The sequence below is a fragment of the Trichosurus vulpecula genome, chromosome 5 (assembly GCF_011100635.1).
Source record: "Trichosurus vulpecula isolate mTriVul1 chromosome 5, mTriVul1.pri, whole genome shotgun sequence".
Taxonomy (NCBI): domain Eukaryota; kingdom Metazoa; phylum Chordata; class Mammalia; order Diprotodontia; family Phalangeridae; genus Trichosurus; species Trichosurus vulpecula.
The window spans coordinates 48803240-48819518 of record NC_050577.1 but is presented as its reverse complement, the minus strand read 5'-3'; the positions used below and the strand labels follow the sequence as shown (position 1 = coordinate 48819518).

Below are 16279 nucleotides of genomic sequence, written 5' to 3'. Positions count from 1 at the left end.
TTTCAGACGTCTGGAAAATTATATAAAACTCAAAAACCACACACTTTAAAAATAGGAGTCTTTGTTCCATATCACATGAAGCCAACTCAGAAAACTTAGTTGGAAGTTTTTGCCTTAGAGTGAGAAATCAGACTTCTGGTGTGATTCTTCTTAGAATAGATGTCTTTTTCCCCTTAAAACAGACAGACCTAGAAATGGTCACTGAAGACCTTGCGCAAAAAGTAAATAGGCCTTATCTTCGCACGCCTCGACACAAAATCATTCGGGCAGCGTGCCTTGTGCAGCAGAAGAGGCGAGAGTTCTTGGCATCTGTAGCAAGAGGGGTTGCTCCTGCAGATTCCCCAGAAGCACCAAGGCGCAGGTATGGAGTGTGGTCACATGTCTGAGTTTGCTTAAGTTAACAATCATAAAGCCAATTCATTGTTACCTACATTTACACCCCCCTCAATTCTATCCCAGTAGAGCTTGTATTCCCAGGAGTTTATAACTGCAATATTAGTAATGAAAGAAAGCTGTTAACTTAAAGTGATTTCCCAATGCACACAGTCTCACTTTTCTTGAAATTCTGTTTTATCTATTGTATGGGTCCCAAAAATTAACAAGACTCAGTCATTTCATACTTAGCATAAATTAAATTAGAATTACTCAAAAGTATCATCTTTAACTTGATCTGTATTATACATTTATGATTTTTAGTAATTATCTTGGCATAAAAAAGATTTTGGGCAGCTAAGTGGCACAGTTGATAGAATACTGGGCCTGGAATTAGGAAGACTCATCTCCTTGAATTCAGATCCGGCCTCACTTACTAGCTCTGTGGCCCTGGGCAAGTCACTTAACCCTGTTTGCCTCAGTTTTCTCATCTATAAAATGAGCTGGAGAAGGAAATGGCAAACCACTCCAGTATCTTTTCCAAGAAAACCCCAAATGAGGTCACAGAAAGTCAGATATGACAGAAACAACTAAACAAAAACAAAAGATTTTGGTAGTCTTTACTCACTTTTCAGTCAGTCATTTTTATTATACAAAGTTTATATCTCTGTTTGTGGAGAGAGAGAGAGAGAAATGAGTATTTTGAATGAGTATAAATTAGTGAGATTGTGTTTGAAGAAATCCTAACATCCAGGAAAGAGCAGTCCTTTGACATAAAATGCAAATAAAGTAAATGAGAAAACATTTTACTATGATATGATTTTATTTTTATTCTCCATATTCCAAACATGACTAATATTTGATTTATGCATGCTGTATCTTCACATAAATAAAACATAAATTCTACTTTGCTTTGAGTACATAATGGGCAGTGCTTAGATTTGATGATGTTGTCCAGTCATTCAGTTGTATCCAACTCTTCATGACCCCATGGACCATACTGTCCATAGGGTTTTTTTGGTCAAAGATACCCCACTGGTTTGCTATTTCCTTTTCCAGTGGATTAAGACAAATAGAAGTTAAGTGACTTGTCCAGCATCATATAGCTAGTAAGTGTCTAAAGCTGGATTTTAATTCACATCTTTCTGACTCCAGGCCCAGTTGTCTATCCACTGAGCCACCTCGTTGCCCCCTAGTAACTTGCCTATGGTCACATGTAGCTAGTAGGTATCTAAGGCAGTTTTAGAACTCAGATCTTCCCTTGAGGCCCAGCACTATATCCACTGAGCCATCTGGCTGCTTCCTTATGTTTGATACCCATCTTTAAATTGTGGTTTTTATTCCACAAGAGACACTTAAACTAAAACGTGTAACAGTTTTGTAAAATGCCTTGCATGTAATAGATGCTTATGGAATTAACTTGGATTGAAAATTTTGAAATTAGTTTATTAAATTCTATAGTTCAGTGGTTTTATTGATAAAACAGAATTCAAGCAGAAGAATATAAAAAGATTGAGTTCCCCATTTGTTATAAGGGCAAGAGACTAATAATTTTCATTGTATGGTTCTATTAGTATATCAAACAGTATGTCTAATTTCTTTGTAGCTTTGCTGGTGGAACGTGGGATTGGGAATATTTAGGATTTGCATCGCCTGAGGTAATTGTTTTTGTGTACCGTTTTTAAAATTGTATTTTCTTTTGTGCATTTTATGCAAATTACGTTTACATCTTTCCAAATCATACAAATATTAACTACTGTGAGAGATGCCTTCTATTTATTTTATGATATAGATATGTGGGCAGAATTAAATTTAGCTATTCCTGGCAAGAATTACATTAAGACGTTGACATTTTATCATATTAAATTGCTTTTTAGATACTGCTTAATAAAAACTCAAAAATAACATGTTATGTCTTTTAAATTGTAGTGTGAATGCTTTTATTAACAATGTACTTTTAGTTAAAGTATTGATTCAGCCTAAATCTTTAGGGATCATAAATAAATAAGCTTTTTTGTGTGTTTTTTTCTTAATAACTATTGTAATAACCTGAAAAGGAATTGATAATTAATTTTTTCTATTAAAGTGGATCAAAGACTAATTTAGAATCCTTAATATTTTGGTCTCGTATAAATGTTGAACAAAAAAGCAATGACTAATTCAAATATGAGGAGATAATTTCAAATAAGAACTTTTGATGCTTCAAAAATATGAAATGGTGCTTTGTCTTAATTACTATTAGCTTCTTTTAAGACTTCCACTCTATCCTTATATTTTTTTTTTATTCTTGATTATTAAGGAGATTTTAAGACATTGAATTAATGTAGCATTTTTTTAAAAAATTTCTGAAATATTAAATAGTAGCCTGAACAATTAGTGGATAGAGTGAAAACCTTAACTAATGTTTTGCTTTTCTGAGATTTAAATAGCCACTGTCACTTTGGAATATGACTTTATATGTACATAGCAATTCTCTGCCCACTTATGTACTACTTTAATTTTGTCCTTATAGGCAGGAAACCATTTGATGATTCTTAATGTCATAGTATATCAATCAAAAAGCATGCCTGTGAACTTCAACCTTTCATTTAATTCTTTAGTAACTACAACCTATGCTTTAAAATTAATAATCTTTAAAATCCCAAAATATGTTGTCACAAGCAGTAAAGAAAATTAGAACAGAGGTAAATTTTCAAGGAGATGGAAATGTAGGAAAAAGACATGTTAATCTCTATACTGTACTCAAATAATAGATAATGGAATTGATCATTTTCCAAGGAAAGACTATGGCTCATTTAAATCAGGTCTCTGACCCTGCTTAGCTGCTGAGGATACTTGCAATCCCCTTAGCAAATGACATTTTAAAATGTGGTGGCATATCCTCTGTGTGTGTGTTGTGTGTGTGTGTGTGTGTGTGTGTGTGTGTGTGTGTGTGTGTGTGTGTGATTTGTGTGCATGGAAATATAAGGAAGAATTTTTCTTAAGTCAATAAAAAAAAGTATCATAATTGTATTTTTCCTACAAAATGCATTAGACAAACTTTATTTTTACCCAATCCTGTACTTTTCAGTGGTATTTTCTGTGATAGAATACCAAGTACAGCATCCGTGTCATTGTGATAAAAAATTCTACCCAGAATGAAAAACAATTCTCCAGCTTTCAAAAAAAAAAAGCAATGAGTTTAAGGTCAGTATAAATATGGGAAACTTATATATTTCAAGGCAAGCAAGAAAAATCTTTCCAAAATGCTCAGAATTTTATAACACCTGTAGACCTGGAACTACCCACCTAAGGAATTGTTAGTTACTTCAGGAATGCTAAAATCTTTTACTTGGACATTTTGATAATTCATGTCAAGATGACAGACATATCGAACTTTGTTTCTGTATAGAAGGAATCACTAACCTCTCTACAGTTATATTTCCCACAGAAAAAATTTTAGAAATATATTTTTTCTACCTATATATTTTTTGAAAATGATAGTTTAGCGTTTTTGCCAGAATTATTTGGTTTATACTATTTTCAAAATGTCTTTGTCACTTTGAAATATCAGCCTCATAGAAAATTTTATTGCATATCTAAGAAATTCCCTTACAGTGGGATATGGCAAAAGCTCTGACACAAAAGTTTCATATCCTAACTTTATCACTGACGAGACAGACTCATAGAAAGTGCAACTCCCTATGTGATCCATTAACCCCTTTATGAGACCCCTAGCAAATATTCATGAAGCTTCTTGAATAATACCAGTAATAGGAAATTTACTACCTTGAAAAGCAGCCCATTATAATTGTTAGGAAGTAATTTGTTAGATTGATCCAAAATCTGCTTCACTACAACTTTTGCCCATTGGCCCTTGCTCTGTCTGTTGGAAACATGAAGAAGAATTTTTCTGTTTCTTCGTCAGTTAAGTCATTGTTGTCAAGTGTTGTCTCCTCTCTTTCTTCCTTCCTCCGTCCCACTCCTATGACACTTATCAGCTTGGTACCTTAACCTGTTTGCCTTAGGTTCTTCAATTGAAAAAGGGGAATAATAGTATCTATCTCATAGTGTTATCATGAGAATCAAAAGAGATAACATCTGTAAAACTCATTAAACACAGTGCCTGGCACATAGAAGGTGCTGCATAAATTCTTATTCCCTCCCTTTTCCCTTCCCTTCCCCTTTCTTTGTCTCCAAAATTATCTTCAGAGATTTTATCATATGCTTGACAGAATTCCTGCTATATTTTTTTCTACAGCTTTCTTCTGATCAATAGATCTGTCATTCTGTCAATAACAGAAATTATGTTGCTCCATCATGACTTGTTCATAATGAACCCTTAATAGTGCCTAGTAGTCACTGCTTTCCTTATTACTCATGAGACATCTATTTAATAATCCATTCTAGGATTTTCCTGAACATGGACATCAAGATCACCCATCTTCTGTTTGCAAGAACTCACTCCCCATTTTGCAAATTGAAATAACATTTAACTTTCTTAAATGCTTCGGCACTTTCTCCCTTCTCCAAGATTCCTGCAAAATTATTTAGAGGGATTCATTGATTGTAACCATGAGTTTTCTCAGTAACTTTTGGTGTGATTCATCCAGGCCAAGAAATTAAAATCCATTCGAAACAAGTAGTTTGCTTTCTTTATATCTTTTGACCTATTTTGTGTTTCAGTGTTTCCTATTTTTGTCATTTTTAGTATGATACTCATTTTCCTTGATAGAGAAGGTCAGTCAGTCAGTAGGCATTAAGTACATGCATACTAAGAGCTAAATGCTGGGAATACTATGACGAAAAAACTTAGATTAAGACAAGTCCTTGCCTTCAAGGAGCTTACATTCTACCTGAGGGAGATATTTGCATATATACACATAGAAGTACACAGAAAATAATTTCAGGATGGGAGGAGGTTCTAGTAGCAGGGGGAATAAGAATGACCTCAAGCAGGAGGTTGTACTTAAGTTAAAGATTCTTAGAGGCAAAAATGAGGTGGTAGTGCATCACTTTGCAGAGACACAGAGCATGGAATGTGATGTCCGAAGAGCCCAGTGGCGGTGTGTGTGAGTGTTGGGAGAGGGCACAAGGGGAGAGGATGTATTTGGCTAGAATGTAAAATGAACAGGAGTTCTAATAACTAATAACCTGGAAAGTGCGCTAAAGCCACATTGTGAAGGCTTTTAAATGCCCAAGTAGTATTTTCTAATAGAGGCGATAGTGACTCACTGGCTCTTTTTGAACATGGGAATAACGTGGGCAGAATTAGGTGTGGTAACTGTGTGGAAGGAAGACAGATAAGAGTGGAAAGACTTGAGGTAAGGAGACCACTTAGCAAACTACTGCAGTAGTCCAGGAAAAGAGGTGATGAGGGCCTCTGAAGGAGGGTGATGGTCATGTGAGTAGAGAGAGGGGAACAGATGCAAGAGGAGTTTCAGAAGTAGAATGAACAAATTTTGGCAACTAATTAGATTCAGGGTTGGGAGCATGAATGAGAGTGAAGACTTGTAAATGACTCCCACATTGTATACCTGGAAGGCTAGAAGGAGACCCTGAACAGAAATAGACAAGTTAGGGAAAGGGGGAAATGGGAGGGTAAAGACAAGTTTGATTTTGAGCATGTCGGGGAGGCTGTTCCATTCAAAATGCCCAAAAGGCAGTTGGTGATATGGGATGGGGAAAGACTGAGGCTTCATACAGAGACCTCAGCTACCATCTACATAGATGTGGTAGCTGAATGCACAGTAGCCGATGAGCTCGTTGAAGAAGATGGTATAGAGAAAAAAGGGAGCCAAAGACAGAGCCTTAGGGTATACACATAGTTATGATAGACATGCGTGATAGTGGAAACAAAGTATCAGTTGAATAATTACAGTTTTCTGTTATCTCTTAACATTATACCATCTGGACTAGTGGTACATAATTTGGTCACACATAGCCCATGTGTAGGTTTGGTTCTCATAACCATGCTTGTTACAAGGGAGGGTTTTAGAGGGAGAACAAGAGGGTAAGGGTAAAGGGGAATGATAGCGAAAACAAAAAATGGAGAAACAAAAGGCAAAAATGTCATTGAAGCATTTTTTTAAAATTTATGGAAGATGTTGCAGACAAGCAGGGCACTGTTGTAACTACCATGTTAAATGCAGCTTATACCTAGAAAACAACAAGCTGTACTTGATAGGTTCATGGTTTCATTTACAATCCTTTTCTTCTTCTCTTTGTGTATGGAAATGTTTGTGTTGATTGTTTTTTAAAAGGACACATTATGCCATCTACCTCCTAAGCAGGAGGTTTTATCCTTTCCTTGTTTTTGTGACCAAGACCTTTTATTTTTGGTCTGGGTCTTTGGCATAATTAGAATATTGGAGCACTTGGTAAAGAATCTCCCTCTTCTCTCCCAGATGGGGCAGCTTGACTGCTTACGTGGCTTGCACAGATTCATTCCCTCAGTCTGGATCAGCACAGTCTTCCTGACTGTCCGGCTGCTCCCGGTGGTTCCTTTTGGTTTTGCTTTTCTCAGAAGCCTTCGCTCATTCTTGACATTTAATACTATTCTTATAGGTCTCGCTCAATTTTGTGCCTTTACTTGCATCGTTTTTGTACTTGAGTTCATTAAAAGTGCTACATTCTCATAAGCACTTTATCCCTTTTCTTCCTCATTGGCATCATCTGAGATTGTATTGTCAAAACTTCATTTTGAGATCTTCCCCTTCCTCTCAGGCTCTTCTCCCTATCTTTCCTGTCAGTTAACCCGCAAATTCTCAAAATGTTACATGTAAAAAAATTTATATAATATTTTATAAATATCTATTGAAGGGATTTAATTTAACCACTCAGGAATCAGTTAGTAAACTAGATTTGTATTTTATATGCAAAGCCAATTACTTATTACTGAATTGAATTTATAATAAACCTGGCAGCAGCCTATTAGCTCTACTTCCCTGCTCTATATCTCTCCTCCCCTCACCCACCTTACCCACTGTCCCACCCTCCCCACCCCCCACCCTAGTTCCTAAAACCCTTAATTCTTTGTGCTTCTTTAACAGCCTCAAAACATTTGGAGTTTGTATTTTCTGGACCATCCTGATTAAAGAAACATCGTGTGCTTACTTGAAGATCTTAGGGATAATTGGAAATTGTCAGATAAATTGAATCTTAGGCCTGCTGATTTGTGTGAGATTGCCTCTTGGGTTTTCTACCAGAATGCATTTAAAATTTGCCAATTTTTTTTTTTTTACAATGACTGCTGTTAATACCACTTAGCTTTTTTTAAAAGACCTTTTGATGGGGACCTCCCTGTGTGGGAACTCCTTCCTTGAATACCCTTTCATTCCAGTCCTAGAAGGTGCCGGAAACACATAGAGGTTAACTGATTTGCTCAGGGTAAAACAGCAAGTTAAGAATGTATTTGAAACTTGCCCAGCACACTGTCTGCCATTCCATTTTGCCTTTGCACAGACTTTAACAGTAATTTAATTTTCATTTAATGTTTCACTTTATATTTTTTTAAAAAACAAAAATTCTTCCTAGTCAGAAACCCAGCTATCCATAGAATATTTTTTCCCACCTTTTACATGTTCAAAAAATATGTGTGGTCTTTGGAACACAGACAGTTTTATCTCAGCTAGGAGGCCCCTGGATGGGCCAGATGTCATGCAATCAGATTGCAGCTTGATTTCACAGAAATCGGGTCAGAGTAGAAACCCAGGAATACCAAAGTGAATCAGCAGCAGAATCAAAGCTTGTCAGGCACTCCCTAAAACCACCTTCTGCCCTGGCTCCTCCTAGAATCCCCATTGATTTGTTTCTGATTTACAAAGGCCCAGCTTACCTAATATCAGACTTGTGTCTTTTAGTTTAGATGGAATAGGTTTAACTACATTTGCAGAAGGTGGAATGAATCAGTTATTTTCTCAAACCAGCCATAGACACACTTGAACTTGGAGGTGAAATGTAATTGGTTTCATTTATGTTAAACTTCCTCTTGTGTGTGCACTTATTGAAAGTCCTTGCATGCCTTTGATTTACCATGAATCTGGTTCTGGATTTTACTTGGATGAATTTTATAATATATAAACCTATACATTACCTCTTATTATCTCACATATGCTCTGGAATAAGGAGATTCATATATTGTTGTTCCTTTGTCATGGTAGGCTCAGGTTAGGCCCTTAGACATGGTTTAGAAACCTAAAGCACCTAGACAAACAGGCAGCCAGCAGTTGGTTGGTAGTGGACCTTTCCTGCTTCCAGAGTAGATTGTATTCCTCATCTGCTGGCCAGGGCAAGTAGGGATAGATGCTGAGTCTTTTGTTAAAAACCGGTTCTGTGGGCTCACCACTGTAGATGTTCTCATCTCTGCTTATATTAATGCACCAAGTGACATCATATTTTAAACTTCATGACCCTTTTCCTTTTAAAACATTTTATTGGAACTAGAGTGTAGGCAAAGCCCTGGAGTTTATAATTAGTTCATCATCATGAAGTGTAGCCATTGTGTAGCAGAAAGGGCACTGGGCACTAAATACTACCTTGTGACCTTGAGCAAGTCATTTAACTTTTCTAGGCCTCAGTTTCCACACCTGTAAAATACAGAGGTGAGACTAAATGATCTCTATAGTTGCTTCCATCCTTAAGTCTTGTGACTGTATAATGGCAAAAACTAACTACCCAGTAAATGAAGTTAACTATTGTTCTCTTTGCCCTGCTTGCCTGTGTCACATTCACACTTTCAAGTTTATTAAGCACTCACTCACCAGTGGTCCCTCCAGAATGAATTCTCCTGTTTAGTAGTCAACCACTGGAAAGCCCAGTCCAAAACCAGTTGTTGTCAGGACGTTGCAGCTTTCCCCACGTTAGGCAGCAGTGCCTTTTGGATCAACAGAGAATCTGGCGCAACTTGCTATCCAGAACTGGAGCTTGCAAGTATTCAAGTTTCTGCAGGCCTTGTTGCTGGCTGTTTCATTTTCTTTATTTGATATCTTAGGCTATGTGGCACATCTTACTTTAAGTTCCATTTTCTTGCATGAGAAAATCCCACAATTTTGTGAAGACTGGTGATTTTATATTACAAATATAAAATCACACTTTTTTTTTCTAGGAAAAAAAGTGTGCTTCTCTCCCTCCCTTTTCCACAAAAATTATTGCATGCTCCCCTGTATTTTATAACCTGTGGTTTATGCAGGAATATGCTGAATTTCAGTATCGGAGGAGGCATCGACAGCGGCGACGAGGAGACATGCACAGTCTGCTCAGTAATACTCCAGATCCTGAGGAGCCAAGTGAGAGCACTTTAGGTATGTTCATTTTCAAGACTCCTTTTCAAATTCTCCAGCTGCTGTGATGAGCCTGTCAGCTGCACAGGAAAAAGCCTCTCCATAGGTGTAAGCTATCATTTGTTTATGTCGAGTACAATAGATAGAAAACACTCAGCATCTACATGGCACTGTTCATTTTCATTCTTCTTTTAAGGAGCCATTAAAAGTTTGGTACCAAAGAGAAATACATGAACAGAGCTGTGGCTTAAAGAGACTGCATTCATGATATAAAGTGGAAATGTAGGGAGGAAAAGAGGACAGTTGGGAGGGCATTAGGATCGCAAAATCAGGGAACTTTATTAAACAGGAGGGGCTTGAGAAGAGCCTTGAGGAGGAATGAGTGGGATTTGAGCAAAGGAGAATGGGAATGGAGAGGAAGACACTGCAGGCAGGGGAAACTGAGGGTTCAAAGACAGGAACAGTTGCAGTTTGTTATGGAAATAACCCTGTTCATACCATAAATTTTGTGTTTATTTTTTCTTCCAAACAAGTCATTTCCTCTTTGGACCTAACGTTTTGGGGCCTCAAATTCCCCATCTGAAAAGCAAGACTGTTAGACTGCATCAGTTAGTCAAGCCCAGCACTGTGATAGCAAGGCAAAAATAAAACATTCCCTGCCCTCATAAAGCTCACTTCTCACAGGGGAAGACAATACATATACGGTAGCCTAGTATTTGATCAAGCCAAAGAAGTCCTCCAGGCAGAACAGTGGATAGAGTCAGGAAGGATAGAGTCAGGGCCTGGAGTCAGGAAGATCTAAGCTCACATCTGACCTCAAATACTTAATAGCTTGGTGACTTTGGACAAGTCACTTAACCTCTGGTGCCTTAGTTACCAGTAAACTTGGGATACTAATAGGGTTCTTGTGAAGCTCAAATGGGATAATGCTTGTCAAATGCTCAGCACAGTGCCTGGCACAGAGTAGATACCATACAAATGCTAACCATCATTATTATTACCGTCATCATCATCATTCTCTCACTCTTCAACAAAAACTGTAGGGAAAAGTGGGAAGTGACCTGGCAGAACTCAGTGTGAACCAACTGTCACAAGGTACACCAAGACAGGCTCCACATGATTTAGACATACAGAGTAACACCACAGACAGTAGCATGGAAGAAACTGTGTGTCAGAGCCTTGGATAGGGGAAGAGTTCATAACCAAACAAGATATGGAGGTTCACAGGTGGGAAAATGGGAGCCTCAGCAATTGGGAAATGGTTGAACAAGTTATGGGACATCCATTTGTGTGTATGTACTGTCTATGATGAAAGCTATTGTGCTGTAAGAAATGGAGGATGTGGTTTTTTAAAAACCTGAGAAGACTCGTATGAGTTATTGTAAAGTGAAATGATAAATGGAACCAGGAGAACAATCTAAACAATAATAATACCACCAAAACAGACAACTCAGAAAGACCTTAAAACTCTCATCAATACAGTGGAACCAACCACAGTTTCAGAGGTCTCATGGTGAGAAAAATGCTCTCCACTTCCAGATAAAAGGCTGATGGACCCAGAGTTCAGGTTGAGGCTCTTTTTTTTTTTTTACATTAATTTGGGGATTTCTTTTTCTTACTTTCTCCGTGGGTGAGGGAGAGAATTTGGGGCTAAAAGTACAATTTAATTTATAAAAAGAAAATACAGCCAAAGAAAATAAAAGGCAAGGGTGTAGTACACAGAAGGCCTTGTGCAAAAAGTAGCATTTGGGATGAGGAAGGAAGCCAAAGATTCCAGGAAGGAGAGATGACTAGGAAGAGCATTCCAGAGCAAAAACATCAGAAAGGGAGATGAAGTATTGTGTGAAAAACAGCAAGTGGGCCAGTGTGGCTGGTTCAGAAGGTGTGTGGAAGAGAAGAAGAAGGCTGGAAATCCCGCAGCATGCAACCAAGTTGTGAAGACCTTCAAATGGAAAACAGGAGTTTCTATTTTGATGGTAGAGGTGAGAGGGAGTCGGTGGTATTTGTAGACATGACCAGACCTGTTTCTGAAGAACATCTCCTTTGAACTTGTGTGGAGGGGGATGGGAGTGGGGAGAGACTCAAAGCAAGGAGGTCAATGAGGGGGCCCTTGCAGAAGTCCAGGTGAAATTCTATCCATGTAGTTGGCGAGAAGGAGGTGTATGTAAGAGGTGTTGTAAAGTTAGACAACAAGATTTGATAACTGATTGACTATATCGGGTGAGAGATCAAGGCTAACATTGAGATCCCAAACCTGAACAACTAGAAAAATGATGGCACTCTTCACTGATAAGAAAGTTTGGGGGGGAAGATGAGGAGATTCTTTCCTCAGTCCTTTGAAGTGCTAACATTCAGTGATCATCTCAGTAAATTAAATCTGAGGCTCAGTGATCTTTGGTACAAATTGCTTTGGCTAGATACACCAGAAGGCGGCAGCAGCAGCAGAAGACACGGTGCCTCTCTGGTGAGCTCAGCTTCTCTGAGTGTTCTGCACAGCTCTTCGGTTCATGACTACACCCCTGTGAGTCGCTCTGAGAACCAGGATTCACTGCAGGTACCTCCTCCAGCTCACCTTTGCTTTTCCTCTCCTTAACTTTGCTCTCTGTTCTTAGACTTTATTCTCATACTTTTGTCTGGAGGAGAGTTATAGGACCTGAGGACCTGGGAGAAAAGATCTAGTTCTTCCTAAGTTATTTTACAATTGTTTTTGTAGGTTTTGGCGGGAGCGGGTTTCCAAGGTGATCAAGGAAAAATTATGATGAGATTTGAGGGGAAAAAAAAGACTTCTCTTCCATAAATATAAAATTTTAAACACATTTTTAAAAGTTAATTTTCTTCTCGAGATTTCCTTTTGTTAATGTTGAAGTCATGTGTGTGTGTGTACACATAAATGAATTTTTTTGTTTTAAAGGCTCTGAGCTCCCTGGATGAAGATGATCCAAATATACTGCTTGCTATACAATTATCTTTGCAAGAGTCTGGGCTCTCTATTGATGAGGAAACTAGAGACTTTCTACATAATGAGGCATCATTAGGAGCAATAGGAACTTCTCTCCCCACAAGGCTGGATGCCATCCCTATGAATGTAGATAACCCTAGGGCTGCTTTAAGCAGTTCAGAGCTGTTAGAACTTGGAGAAAGTGTCATGAGATTGAGCACAGAAAGTGATCCACGTTCTGCTGATGGCCTTAGTCCACACCCTCTTGATGATGCAAGAAGTGAATTCTATCCTACATCTGGTGACCCTGACTCAGCCAACCAGGACTCCAACCTGAACGAAAACCTCCTTGGCAATATCATGGCTTGGTTTCATGACATGAACCCCCAGACTATTGCCCTGATTCCTTCTGCAATGCCAGAAACCAGTGAGGATTCCCAGCTGCCATGTGCAGAAAGTGAGTCAGAAGGACCACTTGGCATGAAGAGTACTGGTCAGGGGCTGCCAGCAGAACATGGCCTTTTTGAGGATGCTGTCGTAAGTGATGCACGAGGGTCCCAAGCAGAAGAAAATCACTCTGAAGAAACTAGAGAAGCAGGGTCTGCAGCTGGCACAGGTGCTGGCGAAGCAACCAACAGTATGGATCCTGTAGATGATGCTTCAAGTCAAACTGATCAAACCATAGAAGAATGGACTGAACAAGTGCATTTGGTATGAGCTCCATACATTACCTTGGGAACCCAAATAGACAGCAATTACCATTGGGTATACTACGTGTCGTGCTTACTACAGAGACTTTATCCACACGATTCCAACTCAGTTGTAAACCACTGACAGGATTGAATACGTTGGCGTTCGTTCCATCCGATGGTCGTTCCCTTTTCAATTTGAACCTTTCAAGGAATTTCCTTTGCATTTCATTGGGTAGCGTTTTTTCCTTTTTCTCTGATAGAAAAAAGGAACAAGTAGGTTGCGTTCCACATTCCCGAGAAAATGCAGGCTCTGTTTAGCCATAGGTTGGCAAATTAATTTGAAAGTATAAATTAAAGGCTTGTTCTCTGAATCTTTTGGTGGTTTTTCCTAAGAAATAATTTTTCTCCATTTTAGAAGTTCTCTTTTGACAAACCTAATGATGTCTAGCCTTCATTTTCTAATTTTTGTGCTTTATTGTAACATTTTTGCATTTGCATTTTCTTTCGATTTTAAACCAGCAGCGTGGATTGGGAATATCCGCAGCTTCTCTTTAACGCTGCGTCCACAACGATGTCATCAGTTTTATTTTCACATAAATCAAAGATTTTTTCATGTCTATTTACAGTCCAAATGTGCCAAACTGTGACTAGCCGGCTGTCTAACCAGAGAGACAAGCAAGTGTTCAGTGGCCTTTAGGGCACCAAAGTGGTCTCATGATTCTTTGGAGTAAAAGTGGTAGCAGTGATATTTGGAAATTCAGTGGGCTTTTATTGCCATGGAGACTGCATTTAAATAAATGTAGCCTGTAGCTTAAGTTAACTAAACCTAATGCTGCTGTTAAAAACAGTTTATTTTAATATTAAAATACAGTTGATTAGCAACAGCGGTGCTGTATTTTAAGAGACACTTTAATGGAAGTGCAATCATAGTTCTTTGTTTTCACAATTTTACAATGCATTCTACTTACTAATGGGTGCAATTACTTTTAATGGTAAATATTTTATAAAATAGAGGGAGAATGGAGTTTTCATGAATTATAGTAAATCCCACAATTATTTAAGGAAAAAAAGTCAATAAGACATCCTGCGCAACATGTTACTGTGCCTTTGCCTAACCTAAGTGAATAGTTGCCAGTTAAATAAGTGAGTAATTCAAATTTCAGTGTGTGTTCTGGAGTAACTATGCTATGAATTGCGATGACCTCCATAAAACCACCCATGGCCTTGCCTTTACAGTAAATATAACAACTAAATGTTCATTCAGTTCGTTTGCCTAAAGAGCGAACACTGAGATGTATTTGTTTAATTGCACAATATTCATTTGCTGTGATTACTGTTTAGTGTTTTTAAAAAAAAAATCAGACTTACTAGTTATCAGTGTCTTACTGTGAAGAAAATATTGGTCTTAGTGGTAAATAAGATACAATGGTACAGTATGTAATTACAACTAGAGTAAATTGTTGGAATGGCTGTTTTACTTACATATAATCAAAACTAGCATAACATACACAAAATAGATAAGGCAGCACTCCATTTGATGTTTTGCTAGGTCATTACCAGAGACCTAGAGACATCAGGTTTTCACTGCGGAATATATACAGGCAAGTACCAGACTGGGTAAAAAAAAACTGCATAAATTGTCAAATACCTATATGTAACAGTTAAGTTTTTGAATTATTGTTTCACTCAAATCCTGCTTTTGAAATCTTTTCCTCCAAGATCCTGTGGGCAGGATTATTATATTAGCTATTAAAACATTCCTCAGATTTAAAGGAATTTCCTAGCATCAACTATATGGAGACTATTACTTTGACATAGAGATGACAAATCCACATTAACACTAGTTCTCTCATTAAAATATCAGTGTTCATTCTTTTAAATTTATTTTTGAGAAAAGATTTAATTTTGTCTACAGCATAATATGTGATAATATTGATGTTCCTATTAAGGTTATTTTGGGAAAATAAAAAGATAACCTGACATAGGCCATTGAAGAATTTTTACAGATTGATTTTAAACTGACATTAGGTACCAATAATTTCTTTGAGTTGTAATTTCTCACTGGAAGGTCGCAAAGATTCTCTATCCCACTGAGAGGTCTTGCAAAGTTGCAGTAAGCCTACTGGTCAGAGGGGCTCTCTGTGAAGGTAGAGAACATGGCAGATCCCGAGTCATGTCTAATTTGTTTTAGGCGGTTTGGTATAGCCTTTGTTTCTGTGCTGTTCTACCTATCCTGAGCATGAAAACTATCACTCAGTTTGTATTTTCTTGGTACACATTTTAAAAACACCACAGTCATTGAATTAATGATTCAGAAAAAAGTTTGGCAAAGCCTATTTTGTAAACAAGTTAATTTTATAATGTAAAAAATTACTCTAACCTTGAATTGTTATTTGCACTTTCATAGTCTATACTTGATACATTCCCACTTTATATACAGTAGGATTCTACAAACATGTAGATGTTTGGCCAAATGAATGCTGTTAATAATATGTAAAATTCTTTGATTAAACATTTATTACTTAAACTACTTCCATTTGTCTCATTACGTTTTGGACCAATTCATGAGGCTGATATCATGCATTTGAAGTGTCTTCCAGCATGATGGGATTAATTTTGTTTCTATTTATAAAGTAAGTAGTGTTTTTTATTCTCCACTATGTGGCCTATGGAGTCTTTTTTTTAAAAAAATCTTTCCAACAAGTTACCAACCCCATGATACTGGGGGACAGTTTGTGAAAGCGATGTGACCCTGCAGTAACTGAGCTGCCCACATTCTATCAGTCTCTCAGGAGAAATCATTGACATTTTTTTTGGTTGGATTTTCAAACTCTGTAAACACATGCAGGTCTCTAGCATATGAAATAAAAATTTTTTATCAGTATGTTAATTGGCACTTAAAAAGCCATTCTCCTAGGGCAAGTAACAATTTCTGTTGGGTGAATGGTGTCTGCTTATTCATCCAGTTTACTATAGTTTCACTTTATGGAAGGGTCCTCTGATTTTTTTAATTGTGT

At 37.6% G+C, this 16279-nt stretch overlaps 1 protein-coding gene across 2 annotated transcripts in view; it reads left to right on the top strand.

Moving 5' to 3' along the window:
* Positions 1-15792, top strand: part of ANKIB1 (ankyrin repeat and IBR domain containing 1) — a 145135-nt gene extending 129343 nt beyond the window's left edge. Inside the window, exons 16-20 of one of the 2 annotated variants that reach the window (XM_036761895.1) lie at positions 183-361; positions 1979-2030; positions 9560-9653; positions 12050-12186; positions 12544-15792. In XM_036761895.1, coding sequence (XP_036617790.1) covers positions 183-361; positions 1979-2030; positions 9560-9653; positions 12050-12186; positions 12544-13287 — 1206 coding nt within the window. In that variant the 3' untranslated portion in view covers positions 13288-15792. Of the gene's footprint in view, positions 1-182; positions 362-1978; positions 2031-9541; positions 9654-12049; positions 12187-12543 lie in introns of both variants that reach the window. The other variant, XM_036761893.1, reaches the window with a different exon arrangement.
* Positions 15793-16279: the final 487 nt, after the last annotated feature.